This window comes from Papaver somniferum, chromosome 8 (assembly GCF_003573695.1).
Source record: "Papaver somniferum cultivar HN1 chromosome 8, ASM357369v1, whole genome shotgun sequence".
NCBI classification, from domain to species: domain Eukaryota; kingdom Viridiplantae; phylum Streptophyta; class Magnoliopsida; order Ranunculales; family Papaveraceae; genus Papaver; species Papaver somniferum.
Genome location: NC_039365.1, coordinates 145,470,867 through 145,497,061, shown reverse-complemented (window position 1 = coordinate 145,497,061; position 26,195 = coordinate 145,470,867). Strand labels below are relative to the sequence as shown.

At 38.5% G+C, this 26,195-nt stretch overlaps 2 protein-coding genes across 5 annotated transcripts; one reads left to right on the top strand and one right to left on the bottom strand.

The window, feature by feature from the left end:
- Positions 1-558: 558 nt before the first annotated feature.
- LOC113303347 (ENHANCER OF AG-4 protein 2-like) lies at positions 559-16,442 on the top strand. Of its 4 annotated transcripts, XR_003337421.1 has the most exons (15): positions 559-1,016; positions 1,410-1,486; positions 2,585-4,657; positions 4,755-5,265; positions 6,173-6,281; positions 6,522-6,628; positions 6,703-6,890; positions 7,379-8,078; positions 8,155-8,656; positions 9,517-9,609; positions 9,698-9,775; positions 9,875-10,245; positions 10,900-11,090; positions 14,301-14,561; positions 16,037-16,442. XR_003337421.1 is itself a non-coding variant. In XM_026552380.1 (12 exons), the coding sequence occupies exons 1-11, from the start codon at positions 906-908 to the stop codon at positions 9,766-9,768; spliced, it is 4,542 nt and encodes a 1,513-aa protein (XP_026408165.1). In that variant the 5' UTR covers positions 559-905; the 3' UTR covers positions 9,769-9,802; positions 10,900-11,208. The 4 variants fall into 4 exon arrangements, 1 of the variants encoding a protein (XP_026408165.1); XR_003337422.1 differs by lacking the exon at positions 9,875-10,245; XR_003337420.1 differs by lacking the exon at positions 9,875-10,245 and having other exon boundaries at positions 9,698-9,802.
- Positions 16,443-16,786: 344 nt separating this feature from the next.
- Positions 16,787-19,924, bottom strand: LOC113303348. The gene is made up of 3 exons (XM_026552381.1): positions 19,291-19,924; positions 18,506-18,636; positions 16,787-17,882 (listed from the first exon to the last, which is right to left on the bottom strand). Exons 1-3 carry the CDS (start codon positions 19,564-19,566, stop codon positions 17,159-17,161), a joined length of 1,131 nt encoding a protein of 376 aa, XP_026408166.1. The 5' UTR covers positions 19,567-19,924; the 3' UTR covers positions 16,787-17,158.
- Positions 19,925-26,195: the final 6,271 nt, after the last annotated feature.

Below are 26,195 nucleotides of genomic sequence, written 5' to 3'. Positions count from 1 at the left end.
GACACCACCACTTTTATCATTTTGCATTCAACTCTTGTTTCCTACCGGTGAAGAATAAGGTGTGTGTAGGAGTAAAATTTAAAAATGATTCTCACCTCACTGACTCACTTGTACGTATGTTTGTCATACCACCTATATATGTTTGAGAAAATTCTTTTTCACTGATTCCAAACTTAGATTTAGCAGATAAAGTAAAGATTAAGAATCGTTGAAGCTTTTTAGTGGAATCCAGAAACTCAAAATTTAGTTTTTAATTCAACAATAAATCAAAATAATAATAAAAAAAAATTCTCTTTGATCAACAACCGTACTTCTCAATTGGTGGGTTGAATTCAGTTGTCTTAAATATCCACCTTTCTGCTCTTCTTGGGCAAGTGAATGAAGTGAGTTTTAACTTGATAACTCAGTATTATGAATCGACATCACGTTAACTATAGTTAAAAAGAGACCGACACAAATTAACCAAGGTTAATAAATTGTTTTACTGAGAAAAATAATACTTGCAACAAAAAAAAACACCGACCAAATAAATTACTTTTTCCTCTTTCAGAACCCAAATTCCTCTTTTCTTTTCTGAAAACCCCCTAAAAAAAAAGAAAAAACATTTTCCTCATAATTTTCTTTTCCGCTTCTTCGTATTCTCGTAAACTCTTTTTCAATCGAAATGCAGAAGAAAAACCCTAATTCTTCATTGCTTACTGATCATCATCGTTGGATTTCTCCGCATTAGACGACGACACAGATATTGCCCCATCAACTTCATCTTATCCCTCTTTCATAAATCTCAGAAGATTGTCGTTTTGGTGATTTTTTTTGGTATATTGATTTGTCAGATTTTTAGGGTTTTGTTGTTTGTGAAGAAATACTTGGAGGAAGTTGAGGATTTTTATTAGGGTTGTATCGCCATGGCTCCGGGGCGTAAAAGAGGAGCAAATAGAAACAAAGCGAAGAATCAGTTAAGTTTAGGGGATCTGGTTCTTGCTAAGGTTAAAGGTTTCCCTGCATGGCCAGCGAAGGTATGTTTTAGGGTTTCTGTTCTGTACTCAAATTTTGATGTTTTGGTACTTACTACTACTTGGGGAGTAGCAGTGCAACATTAGTTTGTAGGGTTTGATTGGATGATGATGAAACCATAGGTTTTGAACAGTTTGTTAATTTGTTTATCAGTCTCTGATTTAATTCTCAATTGCTTGGATTGAAATCTATTGCAACTTTGTCGTACTAGAATGGGAGATTAGACAAAGGTTGTTCAATAGATAGACTAGGTTTTAGTTTAGTAGTATCCAAGTTAGTTTATTGGTACTAAGACATCTAATGGGTTCATCTGATGTTTGAGTCTGTCAATCTAGAACACTTGGATATTATATATATTGATTTTGATTGTTTACTTGTGTGTTTAAATCTAACAGATAAGCCGACCTGAAGACTGGGAGCGTGGTCCAGATCCTAGAAAATACTTCGTTCAATTCTTTGGAACTGCTGAAATGTAAGTAGTCTATCTGATCTTCACATGTTTGTGACTCTTTATGCTGCTGGAAACTTTTATTTTTAAAGCGAAATTGATTGTTCCAATCAATGGGACTAACTTTAATGCTTGCTGAGTACTAAATTGATCATTTAATCATTATTTTCATCCCTACCTTGACATACGATAGAAACTTTGGTAAGCCATGGCAAATATACCTTCACTCTGTATTGCAAAAGAGAAGTGTCATGTTCAGCTAATAGCATTAGGAGCTTTCCGTGGGTCTCATATCACTGACACACAGAATTCAGCAATGATGCCTTCCTTTGTCTCAACAGATTCCCAAGTTCCTAACTGGTTTGTGTTGAAATGCTTACTAGGACCTGTTAGGGGTAGTTGTCTTCAGAATGCTTAACCCTGATGTTTAATCTTTCACTAGTGTATTTTTTAACAAAGATAAGATTAAACAGTAGTAAAAGATACATCCGGAGTCAGATTTGCAAGGAGAATTTCTGGAGGCTCATGCCACCATTCTCCAACAGAACATAACTTACGGACAGATTTAGCTAGTCTATCTGCCGTTTTGTTGCAAACTCTAGGTACATAATTACACCTCCAGTTACCGGTGAAAGAAAATTTAAGTTATGTTCCTTAGAATGCCTTACATTCACTTGTTAGTGATTGCCTGAAACAATCAAAAGACTGCAAAAAACTTTATAACTTGACAATATCAGGTTATAAGCTCAGAGAGTGCTAACTTTGAAGGAATCTCGAAGCAGTTAAATGTGAAAAAGTTACCCTCATTTAATCAACTGTCAAGTTTGTTTGTTATTTACTTCTCATTTATTCCAAGTTCATGTAAGCCATGAAGGATGTCTGATTCTTTAGTACTTGGGCACCTGAAACCCCTAAGGCTGACTATTGTGTACATTCATGTAACTTATGCACCATCACGAACTGGTATTTGATGGTAAAAAAAAATGGGAATATTAATTTCTTGTGGCTGGGTTTTTCTGTTTTGGTTTGATCTTATGTTCTTCAGCCTTTTAGTTTTATCATATCGTAATACCCATTCAGGGTTCTTTATGATCTTAATAATCCCCTCTCTGATGTATGCAGTGCATTTGTAGCCCCTGCTGATATACAAGCCTTTACTAATGAGACTAAGAATAAATTATCAGCACGATGCCAAAGTAAGACAGTTAAAGGTAAGGCCATTAGTGATTTTTCCCGTGCTGTAAACGAGATCTGCAAAGCTTTTGAAGATCTTCAGCAAAATAATTCGGATGAATGTAAAGGGGAAGAGGTTCCCTTGGTTGAGGGTGGGGAAGTTGACTTGAACGACCAGGTTGAGGTGGTTGAGCACAAGGAAGGTGTTTGTAAAGAGGACTTAGGCGATGAAGTATCTGTTTCCGAGGAATGTCCACCTGAGGAGGGTGAGAGTGTCAGCAAGGATGTAAAGCCTATTGTTTCTTGTAATGCAAAACAAGTCTCTCCAACTATATCTGGTAAGGGAAACAATGCATCTAATGACGGGACACATTTGCAGAAGCACGATGCACACAAGACAGATAATGCTTCCCCAATAGAAGAAGAATCTGGTTGTAGAGGTGAGGATCGTAAGGCCACTGGTGATTCTCAACTCAAGAAGGTAGAGAGCATTTCAGGAAAATCGGAAGCCGGTAGTGACCATGCTTCTCCTTCTGATGCTGATCCTTCTACTAGCTTGGCTGATGATAGTTCTCCTACTTTAGCTGTGGCAATTGGAACAAAGCGGGGCAGTAGTGGACAGAAGGCAGTCACAAACGGTGACAGGAACAAGAAAGTGGTAGCTGTTCCAGGAAAGAAAGGACAGGGTATGGTTGAACTCCAGAATAAGAAGCATTCAGCAGTTTCGCCTTTGGAAAATGATAACCTAAATGGTGATGTTGACGTAACTGAATCTGGAGAACATCTTAAAGATGGAGGGAAAAGAAAAACTGCCCCATGCAGTAGCTTGAAGGGAAAATCTCCCAGCTCCGTGAAATATGATCCAGATATCAGTAGTAGTCGGAAGAAAGATAAAAGCCTCATAAAAGCTAAAAAGCATGACATGCCAGCTCGTAAAACGTCTGGTTCTCGTGATGTTGACAATGAAAATATAGTCAAGTCTAAGAAAGAGGGCAAAGATGGACCTTTGTATTCTGGAGATCGCAGGGAAAAGAATGCAGAGCCTAGAGATAGAAAGCATAGGTTGGATACTGCTGAGGATTTGCATCCTGCCAAAAGACCAAAAAGCAACGAAGTAAACACTACCCCTGGTGCTAAAAAATCCGTTGTGGAAAGAAGAAAGAAAGATTCGTCGGTTGTCGTTGGCAACAAAGGAATTCCACAGCATACAGATGTTAAAAAACCCTCATCAGGTAAGAAAGCTGAAGAGCGCTCAAAATCAAGAACTGAGTTGCGTAATGTTGGATCTACCTTGCCAAGCGATGAGGATGTTCTTCCTCTATCGAAGCGATGCCGTCGGGCAGTAGAGGTTATGTCTGACTGTGCTAAGCAAGCTGGTTCGGGTAAGAAGGAAATGTCGAGAACCAGTAATGTTAGGTCTCCTAGCGTTCAAGTTCATTCTAGACGGAGAGCACTTCTAAGGTTGGATGATGACGAAGACGAAGATGAAAAAGTATATAAGATTAAGACGCCAACTCATGTTGAGTCTACCAAACAAGTTGCTGGAGTTAAAGTTGAAAGTTCTGATTTAGCCAGACCAACCAATTTGTCTGAGGATGGTATATTGCCTATCAAGCCGTCAAATGAGACTTCATCACCAAGTCCAAGTGAAACTGAAGAGAAGAAGCTGAAAAAAGCAAAGGCTCTGCATGTTACCCCTAGTCCTGGAAAATTAGTAACTCAGAAATCAGTTGTGAAGGAGGAGACTAGCTGTCCTACTACCCCTAAAACCTCCTTAGGGTCTGTTGCCGAAGCTAAGGAACTAGAGCTTAGACCCATCAAACCTCAAGTCAGACCATGTGGATCGTCCCAGGCAGGGTCAAATAAAGGCTCAGCTCAGGCTTCTTATAGTTTAAAGCGTTCTTCCAATCAAGTGGTGTCCCAGAAACACAGGCCTACGTCTTCATCTGAAACTTCAAGGATTACCTCCAGCGTGCGAGTGAAAGTGGAAAGCACCACAGATACTGATGCTTTTCTTGAGAGGTATGTGTATAATGTCTTGCTTTTCTAAATGTAACATTTATTTGTCATTTAACATTTTCATCTCAGGATAAATGCGTGATTGCTTGTGTATCTGCAGATTGGAAGCTGCAAAAGAGGATAAAACAGCCATTACATTGTTAGATTCCAAATTTGAAGATTCTGTTACGTCTATGAAAAATCTTATTGCTGCAGCTCAAGCAAAAAGGAAACAGGCTCACTTGCAATCCTTCTCACATGATAATCTTCTTCCCTCTTTCATATCCTCCGGTTCTTTGCTTCAGGGGAGAAGCCCTGGTCCTGGTTTGGCAGTAGGCTCTAGCATAATAGTACAAACTGACGCAAATGGATATTATTCTCACTCAGCTATAGGCTCTCCTCATTCCCGTCCATTCACATCACAACATCAATTGGCTCCTGAAGACGTGGAAGAGGGTGGAGTTAGTTCAGGAAACCGGGCACCTGTGGAGTCGTTAAGTGGTTGTACTGAGGCTGCTGTTGCTCGAGATGCTTTCGAAGGAATGATTGAGACCTTGTCGAGGACAAAGGACAGTATTGGACGTGCTACTCGCCATGCCATTGACTGCGCGAAGCATGGAATCGCTAGTGAGGTGAGTGATGCAATATATTGTGTATCATATACCTTTCCATTGGCCATTTACCTTTCCATAATATCATTTTCCCAGATAAGTCGGTGCAGATTAGGTCATCAGATATTGCAGTTTTTTTTTTCCAAACCTTTTCATTGCTTACTACTACCTCTGCGCACAAAAGTGGTCTTTCTCTTTTTATGGGACGGCGGGAGTATATCGTCTTACCGCTCGTCCAGAGAAAATCATCCGTCACCGTTTGCACCTTTTCTTTTAGTCTTAAACCACAGGCTCTTTTGATGAATGTAGTAATTTATAGCTGGGTGTTAGATGAATGTATTTTGTTCCGAGTGTTGGAGATATCGAGTGGAAATTTTAAACCTTCCTAAGGGGTTTCAAAGATATTTTAAGCAGTGGCGGAACCAGAAATTTGGTTAAGGGCTTGCTTGATAAACTAGCTGGACTGCATCCCATATTTTAGGTCTGGCTTAAGGCTAGTTTTCAGGCCTATATTTCCATTTTAAGCAAATTAGGTAGTGAAAAAATGCTTTTTTGGACTTTTGGGGCTTGCTTGAGCCAGCCTAGGCTAAGCTGTAGATCCGCCCCTGATTTTAAGTTCTTGCTGGTTAAGTTCTGGAGTAGTGCGTCACAAAGAGTAATATAGAATTCTGTCAAGCGTGGAACATTCTTTTTTAAAGTATCCGTGGGATGGATTACGATTTAAAACAAATTGCTTTTTCTAACTTTTAATAAAGCCAAAAAATGTCGTACATATCAACTATTGGCATCATGTGGTTCTCATCCATGGAATTCAACTAGGCAATAGCGTGGATGTTTGTGTAACAAAACTTATATTTCTCTATGTTATCTGCAAGCAATGATGTTCTCTAGGTGAATTCTAACTTAGAAGGTCATTGGTCACATGCAGATCGTGGAAATTCTTATTCGAAAGCTGGAGAGCGAACCCAGTTTTCATCGCAGAGTTGATCTGTTTTTTCTAGTGGACTCTATTACACAAATTTCACATAATCAGAAAGGTATGAGGATGTTGTATTAACTCCACCTCTCAGTTCTAGGTGGCACATTTTCATTATGGATGATATATTTCACGTTGTAAATGTTTTAGTAGTAATAAAAATGTCCGTGTTGTTTTCTTCCCTGTGACAATGTCTCAACGCCTGGTTTGGCTAATTCACTTGGAAGCCATTTGATTAAGTAGTTCCACCGAACTGTGAGCACACTTTCTACCCGTTTTTTTGATAAGCTTTTGAACCCAGGTATTGCGGGCTCGTCTTATATTCCTTCAGTACAAGCAGCATTGCCACGTCTACTAGGTGCTGCTGTTCCAGCTGGAGCTAAGGAGAATCGCCGTCACTGTGTTAAGGTAATTGTTTGTAAAACTGTACTTAAGGTAGTCTCTTACTTGGAAGTGGGTAAACCGACAATTTCCTTTCTCAGGTATTGCGCTTATGGCTTGAGCGAAAGATCTTGCCTGAATCTGTTCTTCGACGTTACGTGGAGGACTTTGGATTTCCTAATGATGACATGATAACTGGAATTTCTCATAGACGGCCGTCTCGAACAGAGCGTGCTATAGATGATCCAATTAGAGAAATGGAGGGGATGCTTGTTGATGAGTATGGGAGGTATGTTGGTTCTTATCTTGCAGTTATTGTAGTTACTCTTGTTTTTTCATTTACTCCGTCACAAGAAAAATAATCCGGTGACTGGAATCCGTGGTTTTCTTATCCTTCAACCTAAACATTAGATAGGTATCAAGCTTGATGTCGTAGTGTCTAATCCTAATAATAATTTTAGCTGTCTAGACCAGCTATCAGTTGTATATTTGAAGTTTCAAGGCATACTTCATACACTTAATTTCAACTTGGGTCATTTGATGTTCCCATATCTTCCAAGTAAGGGGATTCTCGGTGAAAAAATTGGTATATTTTTTTTTTTGCGTGCATCATGGAGACATGTCTTCTCGTTTCTTCTTCCCCCCTTTTTTTTCTTTTTTTTGGAAATGCTATTTGAGCACTTATCTTGTAGGGGTATTTTCCATATCTCTTTCCCTGTTAGATGTGGTAGCATTTTTTGTTTTAACATATACTTCTCTGGTTGGTATTTCTTTCAGCAATGCAACATTTGAGTTGCCTGGGTTTCTATCGTCTAGTGTATTCGAGGATGAAGACGAGTTTCCTAGCAGCATGCTTAAAGAGTTAGGAGATAAAATATCCTTGGATGTTGCTGGGGTCACAGAAGGGCTAGAACAAGGTGCGGTTACTCCAAACGATAGGCGGCATCTCATTTTAAAGGATGTTGATGGTGAGCTTGAAATGGAAGATGTTTCTGGTTCTCCTAAGAATGAGAGAAATACGGCTCGGAATGGTTCGTCCAATTTAGAATCTAGACAGCTGAATTCGGATTGTACGTTGAAAGTAACAACAGATTCTCCAAATGAGATTCCCCCGCTGCCGTTTGGCTCTCCACCGTTGCCTTTGGATTCTCCACCGCCTCCACCGCCATTACCACCTTCATCACCGCCACCACCTCCTCCACCACCCTCGCCTCCACCACATCATCTGTCATCACAGCCACCTCTACCTTTCCAACCAGTTCCAGTTCCACCACAAACATTACTGCCTCCACAATCACTGCCGCCTCAACCTTCATTTACATATCCACCTTCAGTTCCACCTCAATCCACGATGCCCCCTCCCCAACCATCAATGCCACCTCAACCATCGTTCCCACCTCCACATTCTTTGTCATCTTGCTCACCACCAGTACCTTATCATCCTCCTCCACCTCAAGAAAATTGGAGGCCTCCCAGTGTAAGTATTTTGGAAATAATGTTCTGTTACTTTTCTCTAATTGCAGTCACCACATTCATTTATTTTCTTAATGCAGGGGAATCATGTTCATCAAACGGCTGGAATTACTCCTCACCCTGGCAATGTTAGGAATGTAAGAAATGAAATGTTTCCCCAGCAGTCATCAAGCACTGTGCAACCTGGGTCATGCCGTCCGCACGATGATTCTGGATTCAGTTCATCAAGGCCTTTTGAATATGGGCACAATGACATGTATCCAGTTTCTCAAGCTTCCCAACCCAACCAACAATTTCGTCCCCCTTCTACTCCGTACCCTCATCGACCTTATCCTCCCATCCCCCCTGCACAAACACCACCCAATCATTTCTCGTACCCACAGCCCTCCTGTCAGCACCAAGAGCAGCATATTTATCCCCGTCCATACCCTTTGCCCCCTCTTCCCAATGGTCAAAGACCGTATGGTATGGATGAACAAAGAAGGATATCTTCAGGTGATTTTAATACAGACAATCAGCATGGTATGTGGGTAGGTGGAGGGAGGAATCCCGCATGTCCTGGACCGCCTTTTGTACCTGAAGGTATGGGTACCCTCGTGTTAACTATCTTAAATACTTGTTATTATACCTGTCGAGACACGCATGCACTAGCTTTAAATCTTCAATATACTGCATCTCCAAGTCCGTATTTTGTATTTTGTTGATTTTGGAGAGTTGGCCTGAGACTTCAGGTTTACAGAAATTAAGTAGTGGATGGTTAGACTTGAATGATAAAATAAGCCTTAATGTTTATGATACTGAGGACAGATATACTGCATCTCCAAGTCTGTATTTGGTATTTTGTTGATTTTGGAGAGTTGAACTGAGACTTCAGGTTTACAGAAAATAAGCCTTAACGTTTATGATACTGAGGATAGATATACACTTAAAATTTAGGCGCATAGCTCACTTGGTAGTACTGATTGTCTTGATTTGACATGACAAGAGTCGAACACCTTTTCATAGAACACATGCTAACATTGTAGAGCAGTTGGTTAATCATATGAATCTATAGTTTGAAGAGAACAGGAAAAGAAAATAAGTAAGTGTCATACGGTTACTTATTGACCCAAAATCATACACAATAAGAAAGCATGTCCTTATGACCTATATCTTAACGCAATCATTGATACTCAACGCACATCAGTTGCGTACAAATTACCATTTGACTAATCAGAATGCAGCAGCATCACTGCAGGTTGAATTTGTATCTGTTTAAATAACTATTCCTATGGTTTCAAGTTATGCATTTGAAATACTCGTCACAATTTGCCTGATTGTTGGTTGCTTTTTGTAATTCCAGTGAATTGTCTAGGATTCTGTTATATTAAAAGAAAAGAAGAGATTGTGTGGCTCCCTCAAACAAATGAAGGCACTAAAGTTTAGTGATTTTGCTGTAACAGGGTATTTTCGGCCACCGATTGATAGACCACCTAATAATATGGGGTACCAACATCCTATCCATAATCCTCGACCATTTGGAGCTCCAATGCCAGGTGACCTTGATTGGCTGTCATTGGAATTTTTATCGAAGTCTAGTGCTTATTGCTGTCTATAAGACTTTTTTTTGTTGGAGTTCTCCAGGTCATGGTGCTACGCAGATGCTTCCATGTAGGCCAGACATTTCCACCCATAATTCTTGGAGATCATCATAAGATTAAGGTGTACTACCCTTGTTTCGTAATCCCAGTGAGTTCCCTTCCTCTGATTTAATCCAAGCTGGTGTAGATTCTTACTGTTCACTAAAATCTGCTGTTTCAGACATTGTGCTCTGCCTACATGTCGTATGCCTGCCATCACATTTTCATGTGCAAACCTTGACCTAAGATATTCATACAATAAAACATTCTAAATAGAATTAAGTTTACAGATGAGTTGAAGAATCGGTTTCCTAGCACCGGTACGTCTGAAATTTGGCACGGGTGTTGAGTGGAATGATGTAGATCTATTTGAGCTGCAATAACTCCTAGGGTATTTGTACGTTTGTTGGAAATTGAGCCTTATGTTTGGAGATGTGATCTTTCTCCTGGTAGTCTTGTCACCATGTCGTCTGGCATAAATGCTGCAAAGAGATGTTGTACTATAACTTCTTAGCTGGGATGTATCTTTGCAGTTGCACTAGCATGATGATGGTAATGACGAACGGCATAAGCATAATTTTGAATTTTTGCGTTGGTGTATTGCTTACCATATGAACTCCATAACTCTACAAACTTCTCAGTAGTTCTGCTTTGGGTTTCCCAACAGTGTAAAGAGGAATGTTACCACACTTCCAAGTGTATGCGACCTTTAGTAGAACACACAACACACTGTGGAGGCCAAATCATGACGGGATGATTTGGCAGAAAATCGAAAGGAACCGACCAATAATAGTTACATTTTGAGTCCACAATTTATAAGTTAATTTGTAACTGAGAAAGTAAACGCATTAATAATTTTTAGTCGTTTGTAGACACAAGTCAGTAAGAAAATTAGTTAGTGAAAGAAGAAAAGGAATCAACCAATGTCACTGGAACTTAGAAGAAATGTAATTTTTCCTTGCTGCAGAGTGAAGTTCTTTTCTGACTTTCAGAAGCCCTTTTATATTCGTATCCATACTCCTTTTGCTTTGGGACTTAAGTCATAAATCAAGAAGCTTTATCCCAACATGATCTTATGATGATTCGTAGAACCCAGTTATATTTGGAGTGTAATTTGGCTGACCTAATGTTGCTTGCTTTTCGATTGTTATTCTGATGGATTGTGTTCAGAATTGGGGTTAATTATTTTCCTTGCTGCTGTTTCAGTTATGTGGTTGTAGTTGTACCCATTGAAGTGGGAAATTCGTGTGCCACCGAATGGCAGAAAGGGTCTTGGCATCTGAGTGAGAATGGCCAGCAAACACTAAAGAAAACAGTGTTACATCTGGAGGAGGTGCTCGGGAGGAATGTGTATATTGTATTTTTTTTTCCTGACCGACAAACTGCTGCTACAGATCGTAAGCCTGCTATTTTTGCTTGACAAGAATATATATCTGAGCTAATTTTAATTTATTGCTTTGACTAAGAAATAATCTGCTTAAAGCAATAAATATGAGTTTTGTAGCTCTTGTGATTGTTCTGCCCTGTAGTGCTTCTTTACTCTACTTAGGTATTCCTTGAGCTGTTTAACTGTATACAATGTAGTCGTGCATGAAGATTTGTATCGTTATCGATGTCTTCTTTCACTTACAGTATACATATATATATATACATAGAAGCATTATGTCCTTTTTGAAAAAGCATGGAGTTGCCTCGGCCCATCCCACACAAACATTAAAGACACTGAGATAGAAACTTTATAAGTGACATAATCCCAGTCAGACTCCCGCAAAAACGAAAAACCTTCGAAGGTGCATTCTCAAATAGACTACTCGTTGACGACAGGTGAAAGCTATAATGTCTGCTGTAGTGTAACTTACATTGCAAGTTGAATAATTGATGCTTTATGTGATGCGTAGGGGTTCTTCTCCCTTCTCTTATTTTTCACATATTGCCTTATCCTCACCACCTTTTTCATATCACCATGTAAGCAGCATTGTATAGTCTTGCTGACCAAACTACAAGCCATCTGGTTATATCAAATTGTTGCGACTGTCTGTCTTGACTGAAGTTCTTATGTGCTGCAAGTTTAAGTGATCCGCTTAAAGAATATGCAAGTGGTTGTTGTTTGAGAAAAAGAAAGTAATTGATTTTTCCCCCCATTCTAGTCTTGTTTGATTCATATGTTCTCGACTTTCTAGAATTTTGTGATAGCGTTCATTCATATATATTTTTATGCTTCCAACCATCTTTGAAACTGAATGTTACCGCTGTTTATAGCATTACTTACCTATTCGTTTCTCTTGTTATATGAAGTAAATTGTTGAATTCATATGTTTGAAGGACGCTAGGTAATTATTCTTTCTTCTATCTGTAAGTGCTTACTGACAATAATGGAGGAGGATATATTAAGTTTTTGGGTTCTTGCTCCTAATACTAAAGAGCAGAAAATTAATGAGGTTTCTCTGAACTGAGTGCTTCCTTTAATGACCATCTTTATGACCATTTATGACCATCTTTCAGATTGGTTTTGATGCACGCATACTTGAAACATTCAAGATATGCAACACATTTATGACCATCTTTTTCTTCTTCTGTAGTTACAGAATGAGTTCCATCGCTCTCTGCAACGGAGAGTGGGATGGATAGCTTTATTGGTGGGCATCGGATATGTGTATGTTCAGACTTATGTTACTGGATGTTGTTGTGCTAGTCCTGTTAAAAATGAGCTCTTAAGCTCTATTCTATGTGTGCTTCCTGGCTTGACTAATGAACTGGTGGTCCTAAGGCGTCTAATTTTTTTTTTTTTTTGGAGGGGGGGTGGGGGTTGGGGCTCCAGCGTTTTGATGGTGATTGTACAAGTTGTTCTGCCAGTACGAACATTTGTACTCAGTATGTATTACAGTCAAACATCACAGTAGACATATCTATCTTGGGTTGTGATTTTGGTACGGATGGGTTTAAATTAGTAATCTCTCCGCGAATCGAACTTACTTACTATTACCCAACATGCTTAATCAAGTTGTGTAGGCTCCATATTATGCTCTGATTTCCAGGAACTCTTTTGATCAAATGGCATATTTTTGTGATTTATGTGTTGTATAATGAAGCATGGAGTTGAGTTTCTGACAATTTTGTTTGCTTGAAATACCCATGGCATCCACTTCATGTGACCATGAAGTTATCCTTCTTATACGTATAGAAGATAGACAGTGTGAATAAAGGGTAAAGCATTTATCTTTCAAATATTTTGAAGTGGATGTGATTAGATGATGTGTTATTGAAATATGCGAAAGCCATGGTAAGAAGGTTTTGGGGGACTAAGGGCTTAGAGTCCAATAGAGGAACACTGTCTTTAATGTTGTGTACACGTGCTTCTATTACGCGGAGTTGTTTCCTGCCCTGTAACTATTGCAGATAGTTTATTCGCGGAAGATATACATTAATTATTCCTAGACATGTGAAATTTTCGGATAGCACCTTTATATGCTAAATGGAAGGTGCTTCCTTTATAAGACCAGTGGTGGGTAGCACCAGCAGTTGACTTGTGTATTTCACATCATGATAAAACCAGCTCATGTACAATTGTTTTGTATAATTTTCACAATTAAATGGCTGTTGTGTATTATCCTTGATTGGCAATGCGTAAGCTTTGCGTTCCAGTCATTACATGGTACAATTTCTTTAGTTTCGTGTTGAACCTTTCTGTTGGTAGTGCAGCTTGTGTAGAAATAAAAAGATGTTTTTTCATTTTTAGTTCAAAGTTATGTTGTGTAACAAATGTCCAGTGAATATATTTTTTCTTAGAAATTAAAATAGGTTTGGTAAAATTCTCCTGAGAAGATCAGTGTTAGTTGGTTATCAGTAATAGGTTTTCGGGAAGTTCTTTTATCGCCTGTTCTGCAACCTTTCTTTTCTGGGGAAAGGATTATCTTTGAGCCTTGACCCAGTTTAGTATAGTTTTATTTATTTATTTGATGTTCTGTGGATTATCCTCCTTCAACTGCTGGATTGAGCTTCAAGAATGTGGCAACATAGTTCCGATGCCTATCTTAGAATTTGCTTGGACTTAGAAAAAAGATAAATATTATTCAATCCACATAATCACTAGCTTGCAGATGTTATTTAAATTTGGATTTTTTTTTTGCTTGTCAATTCAAGAGGTTCTTGTGTAATCTGAAGACTGAGGTGCTTTACCTTTAGTGTCATGGTTTTGCACTGTGTTCTCCTTATGGTTTTTCTGACTTCGCGCAGATTCTTCAGTTGAAATAAGGATTCTTTTTACTTGTCAGTTCAAGAGGTTCTTGTGTAATCCCTGACGACTGCTTTACCTTTAGTGTCATGGTTTTTTTATGGTTTTAATGACATCGCGCTAATTCTTCAGTTGAAATAAGGATTCTTTTTTACTTGTCAGTTCAAGAGGTTCTTGTGTAATCCCTGAAGACTGAGGTGCTTTACCTTTAGTGTCATGGTTTTGCATTGTGTTCTGCTTATGGTTTTTACGACTTCACAGATTATTCAGTTGAAATAACCATGTCTAATTTCTGTATGTTGAATCATTATTCTTACTAACCTCATAAAGTTCTGTTCGTGCCAATAATTGGTGTCTGCATATCACACTGTCACAGGTCATGGCATCAGAATACTTGTTGGTGAAAAATCATGTGTTCTCTTTGTTGCTAATGGTGTGGTTGTGCAAAGCTTCTGCTGTGTGAACTGCTGGAAATGTAAGAGGCCAAATCTTTGGTTCTGGTGGTTAGTGTTACTAAGAAAATCCACGCAGCTTGGAAGTTATGAAAGAGTGGTTCCTAGCACTATCTAACCCATTTTAACAAAGAAGACTTCCCAGTTCTGGTCACATGCAGAATTAACTTCTCCAGATGCCTGAGGTAATCCTTATAATTTTTGGGTCCTTTAGGATAGTAAACTTCTAACTGGCTTACTTATTCCAGATTTACTTTTAAGTTCAATACTGGTCTTAGGGTTAATACTGGCTTACTTTTTGTTTCTCATATACAACTTGTTCATAGATGAGATAGAGTCTTCAATTATTCCGTTTATCTTTTCCTGCTCGTATATGTTGTTATCTATAGCCTGAGGGAGAATAATGTTCAGTTTAGTTGGTATTTTTCTGACTCTTGCTCGTGTTCAATTTCGTGCTGTTCTTAATATATCGATTCAGGACATCTTGAAAACTTCTTCTCATGGTTTCTTGTAATTGTTCATGTAACTAGTGCGAGAATTATGTGGCCTGTTAGTACGTTCCTATGTTCAACCTAAGGAGGTTCAGAAGTCCTCAGTATGATAGTACTCCTTGAGATATTCCCTCTTTATAGAGTTGGTACCCTAACTCTGCTGTATTCTCATGTCAAGTGCTAAAAAGTGTTGCTCAATTCCCTTTCTTAGGATTTCTCAATCTCCTTCCCTTGGAGTTGTCCTTGTAGGATTTCTTTAACATATTCTATGGAATCTGTAGATCCTTTTTCATTGAAACTATTGTGAATTTCGCTCTCCAACATCCAGTATGACTTTATTTGCCAGCAAAATGGCGCAAATTAAAAGGGGCGGCTTTTGATGTTTAGGTTTCAATATGTTGATTATGACTAGTATTTGCTGAATTTATCGAGGAAGATATGTTTTGTTGGTAAGGTAGGTGTGTGTTGGACGTAAAACTATTAACGCCGTAATATAATCAGGCTTTTTAAGTAGAAAGACTGTTTTGAGTATTGTGGATATGCAACATGGGAGGAAAGCCAGGTCCATCTCTTTTCAAGTTTAAAGTGTTCTTAGATTTTATTAATCTCAGTCATTGTCTTCCTTTCTTTTTTATATTTTTTGAAATTCAGTCATTGTCTTCTTTTCGTTTTTATAGTAGAATTTCAGTTTCTTAAGGACTTCTCTTGGACTGTTTTCATGTAATTGCTGAAAACTTCGGTACTTGGCTAGGGCTAGTGTCACATTCTATTCGAGCCTCCTTTTTGATGCCTCAAACAATTAAATTATTTCATGTACTCAATGCCAGGGTCTCTCTCTTTCGACATCGAGCACTGCTAGTAGATTTCATCAATCTCAAATTTTATGTTTAGTTGATTATTTTTTATGCTTAATATTGTATGTTTAGATTTAAAATTATCTTATGTTCATTGAATCAGTTTTTTTAAGAACTTTACTTAAACCGTCCTCGTGTAATTGCTGAAAACTTCAGTGAAATTTCTTGGCTAGTCTTGCGTTCTATTAGCGCTTCCTATTCAATGCCTCGAAACAATTGAATTATTCCATTTACTCAATGCTTCTATTTTCTTTGCAGTGGTACGTTAATCCAGTAGATCTAATGTTATGTTATCCCGTTGCTCTAATTTTTCAGATATTCTTTCTGCATCTGAAGTGGGGTTGTAAATCTGCAGTCATACCCCCCCCTGTTGCATTGCAGCTGGAGTATAAAATGGGATTTGGATCTGTATAAATGCTCCCTTGTTCCTGAACCATCATTAGATGATAAGTTTGCACTAAGTTCCCCCTGCAAACAATTTACATCAGTTCTGTTTTCGCCGTGCTAATCTACGTAAGATGACTCCCCCCTGGTAAAATGAAAAGGATAATTGGCTGAGTCGCCTCAAAAAAAAAGAAGAAATTAGCATTATTCCAAGGATGTTTTCCTGACAAATCATCCTCGCCATAAGTCCCGCGATTCTCGATTTATTACAGCTGTTTTAGCTTGGGCATTTATGTTGAAAAAAAATCTTGAAGTATGTAATCAATTAAATTTTTTTTTTTTGTGGTATGATAATGTTGATGAAGCCCAGTGAATGGTGAATGAAAAAAAAAAATGTTTTACACCTCTAACCAACTACCAGATTAGACGTCTCATTCTTCCCCGGACTGAAGTATTAAGGTCATGTACCAGATAAAATCATGACTTTGTATAGAAATTCGTCTTCATATCATATCTAATACAAAATGCTTTTGCTATGCAAGTATTTTGACTGCACAGCTACCAAACACTTTAAGAAGCAAATGATATAATAAATACAAAAAAAATCAATGTGAAGAATGTTGGGTAGCAACCTAGTTGCAGTATTTGCTTTCTCTAAGCAGTTTTGGTGCAACTTAAAAGTGGGTTAAAGAAACTGATTGCATCTCAAACGTATCTCCCTATGGCAGCTGAAATACTAGCCCAGGTTTGGGAGGAAAATAAATATCTGCTAGAAATACACTAATATAGTTCAAAATGGGGAAGCCATAGAAAGGTTGGGTTAATAGTTACATACCACCTTTATCAGCAGTACCTAGAGTTACTCGAAAATGGAAGAACTTCTTCATCCTCCCTTATTAACAGACTCCTGTTTTTTTCCTTTTCTGCTATGTACTGTATTAGCCTTGCTTGCTGAAAGGCCATATATAAAGGTCCTCCACTTTTCTGTACGGAGATGATAATACAGAAAGAATAAAATAGCCTAAAGTCCTTGAGATTGTAATATGGGATTGTTTAATCAAGAGCTGCTTTGTTTCGCCGTCCAGTAGCTGGTTTTGGCAAGCCATCAAATATTGGTCTATTGCTAGCTGCAGTTGTGGAAGTCCATCTAGAAGTCGGCCAAACAAATGTTTCTTGCTCGTGCAAATTTGACGTGCTCGATGATTTGCGAACTGCAGCAGATCCATTGACCACGGGGGTATCCCCAAATCCAACTGAAATGGGTTTCAACCAGCTTGAATCGATATCTGATGTTGGGGCAAGTCGGTTCGTTGATTTTGGCCGTAAAGCTAGATTTTTTCCTGCTGTTGCTGAAAACCCACTTCCGCCGCTGTTATCTACCTTCAGTAGTGTTTCTGGGGTACGGGGATTACAATCCGTATCTGCTTTTTGACGCCGGCGTACAAATTTATCTGGATGACCTACTGGTACATCCTCGTCCAAGTTTGTGTTCTCTGCTAATATGGTATTAACTAAGCTCCTAGATTTCCGATGCAAGCTTGAAGGAGTTTTGGGTTGTGTTTCATCTTCCAAGTAGTGAGCTCTGCCTGTTCTGTAAACTGACATTTCAGTTTCTGCTAGTTTGTGATTTGGAGATTTGAGGCCATAATAGCCTTGTAAACTGCTCATGGCTGAAGAAATTCTTGGTTGATCTGGCTTCAGCTTGAGGGACTGTAAAGATTCCAAGATCTGTTCGTGAACCGTCCGACGGGATGGAGAGTGATCGGTACTGCTATCACTGAAACAAGTTCAAATAGAAAAAAATGCCTTAGATCCTGTGTTTCCATCAACTAAGATGGAAAGCCACATATCCAAATTAACTGTTATCGTGCTCTAAAGTTCGGCTACATCAGCAACAAGTTTCCAAGATCGAAATTGCAAAAGAAAATACAAACAAACAGAACCATGTTTTGAGGGGTCATCACACAATAGATCTACTACCAAATGTTGGATTTTGACATTTTAAACCTTCTTTGATGTAATCAGAAGTGGCTTAATCCTTAAGTTGGAAACCGAACTCGTATTTGCAGATAAGATGAAATGTTCAACCAGCTAATTAGACATCCAAACACAACAATCAATCAGCACAACAAAGAAAAAAATTTCGTCTCAAACCTTAGCTCTCTAATAATTTTTTATTCTCTATATTCAAAATTGCAAATCAAGCAAAGGAGAGGAGGTGAAAAACATCTCAACCATGAATGAGCTTCCAATTTGTGCAGTTACAAGGCTGCCCCATGATGTTTTGTAACAGCAATGAAGGAAAAAAGAATCCAACATCCCAGATGCATGAAACGAATCACTGAGGTGATAATTGTGATTCCGGAGAAAAAGTAGATTGAATTGTGAGCACTGCAATACCTGTGAGTAGGAGAATCATTTGACAGACTAGAGGATGGAGGATGTCTTCCAGGTAATGGTATATGCAGTGACTTGAGACCGAACATCTGAAGATCGGTGACCAAACCATTCATCCGTTTAATGTCTGCCACCTAAAAAAATGATAACGCAACTGCCACAGTCAGTAAGAATTGCAGGAGTAGCATCATTTTTATAACAGAAGTAGCAGCTCCAATAATTCCTGACAGCAACAATAGAAGAGTTTCTTCTCCATTTTACAAATATCTGGGAGCGTAATCAACAAGTTATCTAAATGAACAGCACAAAGAAACAGAACAGGTACTCAACTATAGAAACCATGACATGTAATTATCCGGAAAAATAATAACAAGCAATACAACCTAGTCAAGGTGATCTTCTAAATCAAACGAAACCAATCGATTAGAATTATGTGATCACAATTGGAGGCTTACTGGATGTTTGAGCTACAAATCATCTAGAATCTATTCATCGTGTCACAATTTGGAAAGATGAGCATGTTGCTCATTTTTGGAATGAAATTCAGGGAGTCAATTATGCCAACAACTCCAAAAATGTATGGTACCAAAAATTGAAATTTCTTCTACAAATACATTCTGAAACTCGAGAAACTTATAAAACATTTGGAAACGAAAACATAAATTAAATCATCCCAAGCTCAATATGATCCTCCAATGGTACCAAAACAAGATAAACAATCCAATATACGTATATATGAATGTGACTGAAAATTCGAAGGAGATAATGAAATGAACAAAAATGAATACCTCAACACCATACTTGATCGCAACACCAGCAAGTGTATCCATTTTAGAAACCATATGTTCAATATAATTAGCATTACCATTACCACAATTAGAATTCAATCCCCCTGTTGAAGGAATCAACAAAAGACTAGATGGCGGTGATGATGACGACATTGATAGATTATTGTTATTAATATTGTAACTATCTTTATCAATGAAAGACGAATTTCGATCTATAAAATAATCTGAAACACAGAAATGATGGTTTCCATTCCTCCTACTTCTATCAATCTGCATATCTTCCAACCACCTCCAAAAACAACAACCCTAAATTCTTTCTAAATCCAATTCTTTTATTAATTCATCCTCTTGTTCACATAGATCCGTTAATGCCGCATTAAAAAAAATCGATTTCACGAGAAAAATGCTGTTAATCCACGCAAAAACAAACAGGTTTTTTCCCCCTCAATTCTAATTTTTTTCTATTGCGATAAAAAAAAGTTCTTCAATCACGTGAAAACCCTAATCTGATGATTTCACAAACAGAAGATAAACGATTCTTACGGATTTTCCGTTTTTCTATACAATTTTTTTTTTTGGGTTTGAATGTTTTTACATTTTCTCTTTCTCTTTCCGTTCAAAACCCCAGAGAAAAAATAAAATGAATTTAATGAGTTGATTATTTTTTTACGCGGTTTTCTCCTAATAAGACACGTGTTGATTTTCGTTGGCTGTGAGTTTTGAGGAGGGAATAGAGTGAAATTCTGATCGTTAGATTTCTTAGAAGATGAAAAGAGGATGATTGCTGTTATCGTACTCCTCAGGAGTAGACTTAATGAAAAGTCTACGTTTTAAAAGTACGTTAACTGTATTGGAGGGATTTACTCTGCCAATTGTTAGGTTGGGTCTATTTCTCAGTCATCCAAATATCTAAGCGACCGACAGACCGACCGACGAATGTACCCTCACTTTATCACTGAGTTAAATCGAACGATTCTTAGACCATTCAGACTAGATGTTCCTGAAAACTGATACTTTCATTTTTTGAGTTTGGTCTAATAATAGTCAAAAATAAAAAGCGGAAATATCACTTTTTCTGAAACGGAGGTAGTGGTGTTGTTGATCTGTTTGAGATTTTTTTGAGAAATCTTACCGCCGGATCATCCCAATATCTGACCAACTGAATTGTAAGAATTTTGCACGTAACCACCGAAAGCAATTTATCGATCGTAACAGCGTTGCACGAGAGTGGTTTGATTACCATAATGCACAAAAGATGGTGCAATACGTACTTTAGGATTCTTAACCGGTAGAGCTAGAAAGGAAAGATGATATAGCATGTGAGGGAATTGATATTAAAGATGGACATACATTTGTAATTAAGATGTCATCACCTAGATAGAGATAGACACATGCGTCAAGGTAGTGAGTGATGAAACAGAACCTACTAATTAGCTTGGGAATTTGGTACGAGAACATAAGCAACTCAGTGAATCCAGCCAGGTACTGAAACGGAATTCATGACTGGTCGTCTATGAAAAGATGTGGGTGGGCCGGGTAGTGATGATACAAAAAGCTAACTACCGACATATTCTAGTCTAGTGACTCTAGTCTACTGAAAAAGAATTCCAGAACGCAACAATCTGACAGCCAAGGACGACGGTGCTGCTAACTAGTTGTAATAATTGTGTTGAAATTCTTGGTTTGGTTTGATTCTCGAGTCTTCACCACCACAAATCAATCATTCCCTATTAATAAACACAAAGGTTGGTGACAATCATTATATCTAACTCAAACCGTATAAAGTGATATAAGCCAGAATAAATGGCAAAAATATCACAAAGACATAAAGTATAGATTATATTGTAATCACGTCCAAGACATGTAGTTCTGGCATGGACCCGGGCACCTCAATTTTAATGTGAATAGAATTGATTGAAATTTTATGTGCGGACAAAACTTTTTTCTCCGCGAGTAAAGAAAGTAAGTACCATTTCCACATGGAAGATTTTGTTGAACCCAATTATGAGAAACATTATAGTTGCATTATATTGTATATTTGTATTGAGTTTATTCTAATCTTTCTTTCTCTAACATACACGTCTTGATTTAATAGCCTTTTTGCATTTGTATCCATTGGAATATTGGAAAAGGAGGAGAGATTATCATTACTCTTGGACAATAAGTAAAGATGCATTTCTTAACAAGGCGCGATATAAAAAATAATTGGGGATAGAAAAAAAAGACAAAAACTGGATCCAAATATCAAATCAGGGTCATCCCTTATCTAAGTATTTAATATAATTCCTAATCTACTACTCACTAATCAGGTTTAGTGGTTAATTAAAATTATAAAAAATCTTAAGTATTTGTTCAATGATTAATATGTATTTTTATTTGAATTTGGGTGAGTAAGATGAGAGTAGAAGGAGGGAAAAAATATTTGAGAGGGAACTTTTTTTTGGTGAAAATGGAAGATGATTGTGAAGAGAGAATTGCTGGCAGGGCTGCACATGGGTCGGTTTGGGTCGGGTTTGACCTCACCCACCACCCAACCCACTGATGGTGGGTAGCAGAAGTTGTCACCCACAACCAACCTAACATAACAATGGGTCGGTTTTCACCCGACCCACATTACAATGGGTTGGGTCGGGTGGGTGGTGGGTTACCCACCATAAAATACACATTACAGTTACATTGCATCAAAAAAAAAAGTTACAGACTTACCTAAGACTCTTACAGATGACAATTAAAGAACTGACCCCAAGTCAAGTGTAAACAAATGATAATTATAATCCAGAGAAGTAAGAAGTTGGTGCAAAGTTGCAAAGTGCATACAAATTACAAGAAATGAGTTCAATTGTTCGAAGCTCAAAAGATAAAAGATTATTCAAGGAAGTGATTGAAGAAGTGAAGACTGAAGTGAAGTTAGCGATTTAGGTTTAGGCATTATATATCACTACTTCAACGGTTGTGATTCATCTAGGATAGGTAATCTAAGGGTTAATATTAACTAAGAAATATTTAGGTGGGTGGGTGGGTTGGGTCGGGTGAGGGAAGCTTTGACCCATAATCGACCCACAATACTATGGGTTTTGATGTTGTGACCCATAGTCGACCCGCTCCTAGGTGGGTTGGGTCGGGTGTGGGTAATTTCAGGCGGGTGTGGGTTGGGTCGGTGGGTTGAGTCGGGTTTGTGCAGCCCTAATTGCTGCTGCTGAATCTTTAGCTCGACTACAACAATGAGCTTATCTTGAATCTTCAACCAATGACAACAACTCACAATTGCAAGTTTTTGTGGAATCAACACCTTTGGAACATGAATTTTATGAGCATGAAGTGTTTCGTGAAGAACCAACCCAAGAGAGTAAATTAGCTCAACATATAAGCACTCTCAATACTCAGGTAAAGCTGCGAATCAGGTCGAAAAATTGATTTTTTTTCTTTGAATCCACCATTGTTGCTGCTGTAAAAGCTCGGTACCGGCATGGTCAAAGTATGAATACCATGCCGGAACCACAAATACCGACATAGTATTCATACTACGACCATGCCGGAACCTTGATATCCCCCATTTTGAAACTAAAACCGGCATAGTACGCAACCAAATTACTATGCCGTTACAAAAATTACTTTTTACCTATCACAGAATATTCTACGGAATATCCTACCGGCATGGTTGAATTCTAAGGTTACCATGCCGGCGCAGTTAAAATTTAACGTACCATGCCGGTACCTACATAAAAACATACATGAATGAGTGTTTTCTAAAGCCAAATACCGGCATGGTATAGTAAGTATGTGCCACGCTGGAACCGCCTACTGGGCGTGCCACTTAGATTACGAACATGTCAGAACCATTATTTCCGGCATTGCTTTTAAATATATTGAGAATGCCGGAAGCATCTCAAAATTGGTCTTCAGTTCCGGTGCAGTTAGACTATGCCAGGACTGTGATCGAGCATGCCGGAACTGCATACCGACATAGTATTAAATTTTTCTTTATTGGATCTAATACATTTTCTTTTCGTTCGATCCTTAGATTGTGACATATATTAATCCAACAAATGCAAAACCGCTCAGTCGGGATACGTCGGAATACTATAAAAATGCCTCCAGTATGTTACCAAAGATTTCTTTTCACCTAGTATCTTGAATATTACCATTGGATTGCTTGTAATGAACCTTATAATCTCCCATTGTTGTCCTTATGTAGGGAATAAAAGATCCAAAGGAAGCAATTGCTTGGGCTAAAGAGACTGCTCTTAAGAACATGTGTGTGTTGGTGAGGAATACCCAAGGTTCAAAAATCCGTTTTGAGATGGTTTGCGAGAGAAGTGGGAAATACAAGAATAAGAATAACCACAAGATAAAGGATTATGTATATCCAAAGAAGACTAATAGGGTATACAAGTTTCATAGGAGGAAGGATAATTGCCCCTTTAAGCATGTATTTCGTTTAAATGACAAGAACAATGAATGGGATTGTGAGGTTTCGTTCGGCCGTCATAACCACCGGGATCCGAAAGATTTTGTTGGTCACTCCCTAGTTGCGAAGCTAAAACCTCATGAAATGGAGGATGTAAAGAGATTGACCAAAGCATTTATCAAACCGAGACAAATTCTCAGAGGCTTCAAGGAAAAGGATAAGACGAACGTGTCTTCTCTAAGTACAATTTATAGCACACAAGCAAGTATTAGAAGGGTGGAATGGGAAGGGATGAGCGTTATGCAAGAATTTGAGAACATAGTTTGGGATCACAACTACACGCGTATCATTAAAAGAGGGCCGGACAACAAGCCCCTTCAAATATTCATTTCACATCCTTTGCTTTCAAAATTGGCTCATATATGTTGTGGTGTTTTTATGATGGATTGCACCTACAAGACAAACAAATACAACCTGCAACCTATTGGGAGTTGAAAAGCACCGTGAAAGGTCAAGAAGATAATCTTGAGGAGAGGTCGACTCAAAAGGTGGTAATTGATTATATCCAAGTTCCCGCATCACATGTCGAGGATCAGCCATAACATATCCCTTTGGGTGGAACAACGACCCATGGTAAAATGCAACGTTACCAAACCTCAAAAGTTGGTGGTTTCCTCTAGCCTCCCTGTAAGGATCGAACACAACATCTTTGGTACTCATCGCGTCCAGAGCCAATCTCATATCTATCAGTCGACGATTGTTACCGGGCTTCAGAATATTGTTGAACTCGTATCTCTTGGCTCTAGGCTCCTCTGGATCGTCAATATCTGTGATCTTCAAGAAGGGGCAGTCCTTGAACAATGTTGGGAAGTGTTCATAATCCCACACCTATACCAATGTGGAATGATACATATAAGAATCAGTAAATTTTGTTTCTAAGTTCATGATAAGGGTACATGTGAACAATATACATAAGAACATAAGTTTAAAAACAAGATTACCTGCAGTAGAGTGAAATTACCGTCAAATTGGTTTGTTTTAGCCTTAGAGGCCCTTCTCGTCTTCGTCATCAAATGTACCATTACCACAGTGCCCCAAGAATAGTTATAGACATCTTCCCAAGTACTTAAGGTAGTTTGCACTAACTCTGTTGCCACCAGTGTCAGGGAATACCTTAGTGCCCAAGATGTATAACAGGTACGCAGCGGCTGTATAACGAATTTGCGCAGGGTCCCATCCATCCTCCGAACTTCTTTTCTTCGTTTTTTCAAACTTTTTCTTAAGCAGCCTCAGCTTGAATGTCTTTGTCCTTCCAGACTTGGATACATAGAAGCTTTCCACAGAAGTTTTGTAATCCCAACCAAACAGCTTGTTAGTCAGAACGTGCAACTTCGACCATTCTAGGTCCAGATACTCAAATCCTTCTGCAATTGATTTTCCGATAACATTCAAGCCTAGAATGTTCTGAGCATCTTCAGGGATGAAGGTCATCTTCCCAAAAGGGAAGTGTATGGTATCAGTTTCACCATGATACCTTTCGATGAAGAAATTGACAACCACAGAATCAGGCTTCACATAATTTTGAACCAAAGCATATAGACCAGAATCCCTTACTATTGTTTGGAACTCTTCACATTCCTCGGACGAATTCCAACCATCCTCGGCTTGGTTTCGGCAAACACGCACATCCTTCTTATGATCCTACAATTAGGAGACAATACAATTAAGAGATTTTACATAAATACATAACAATACCTATGCACAAGATAAAAAATGCTTACATAGGTTTGATAGATAGTACGATCCCACGAGTCCTTGTATCCAAATAGCATTTTCGATTCCGGAGCTTCACCCCAAATTCTACCACGTTCAAGGTCAGGTATCATGTCATCAATGTGAAGGTGAGAACCTTTAACTTTTACTTTGACTATGCCCTTGCCCTTCTTGCCCTTGCCTTGTGTTGGTTGTTGACTTGGCCCACCAACTTCTCTTTGGCTTGCTAATTGACTTGGATGAACCTCATCATCTTCCTCCTCGCTTTTCTCTTCATCATGCTCATTGTCCTCAACAGTTCCAGTAGGTTACCGGATTACAAGTCGACTACGGTCACCACCGCTCTCCCAAATTATCTCTCTTGTATCATCCCCCAGACGCATCTTGCGACCTTGATCTTTCCCTCGAGGAGGAAGAGACTGAGGAGTATCAAGATCGTCCTTCCTTCTTCTTTTAGTGACAACATCTTTAGTTTTTCTTTTATTAGCTTCCTTGGCTTTTGACCTATATCATAAGCACACGAAATGAATATAAGACAAATAACTTTCAGTTTTAGTCCCGGCATAGACTCACTTAAACAAACCACGCCGGTACATAGCTCCCGGCATAGAAACTTAGCAAATAACTCTTGCCGGTACATTGTTCCGGCAGTGAACATTAACTATCGATAATACCGGTAGTCCTATATAATTCTCCTGGATACCAAAAGATCATTACCGGCACT

Coding starts and splice junctions, on each gene's coding strand:
- LOC113303347 (XM_026552380.1), top strand. CDS start 906: ATGGCTCCGGGGCGTAAAAGAGGAGCAAATAGAAACAAAGCGAAGAAT. Junction 1,487..2,584: donor TTCTTTGGAACTGCTGAAAT/GTAAGTAGTCTA, acceptor TGATGTATGCAG/TGCATTTGTAGCCCCTGCTG. Junction 8,657..9,516: donor ACCGCCTTTTGTACCTGAAG/GTATGGGTACCC, acceptor TTGCTGTAACAG/GGTATTTTCGGCCACCGATT.
- LOC113303348 (XM_026552381.1), bottom strand. CDS start 19,566: ATGCAGATTGATAGAAGTAGGAGGAATGGAAACCATCATTTCTGTGTT. Junction 18,637..19,290: donor CGATCAAGTATGGTGTTGAG/GTATTCATTTTT, acceptor TCATTTTTTTAG/GTGGCAGACATTAAACGGAT. Junction 17,883..18,505: donor AATGATTCTCCTACTCACAG/GTATTGCAGTGC, acceptor AACTTGTTTCAG/TGATAGCAGTACCGATCACT.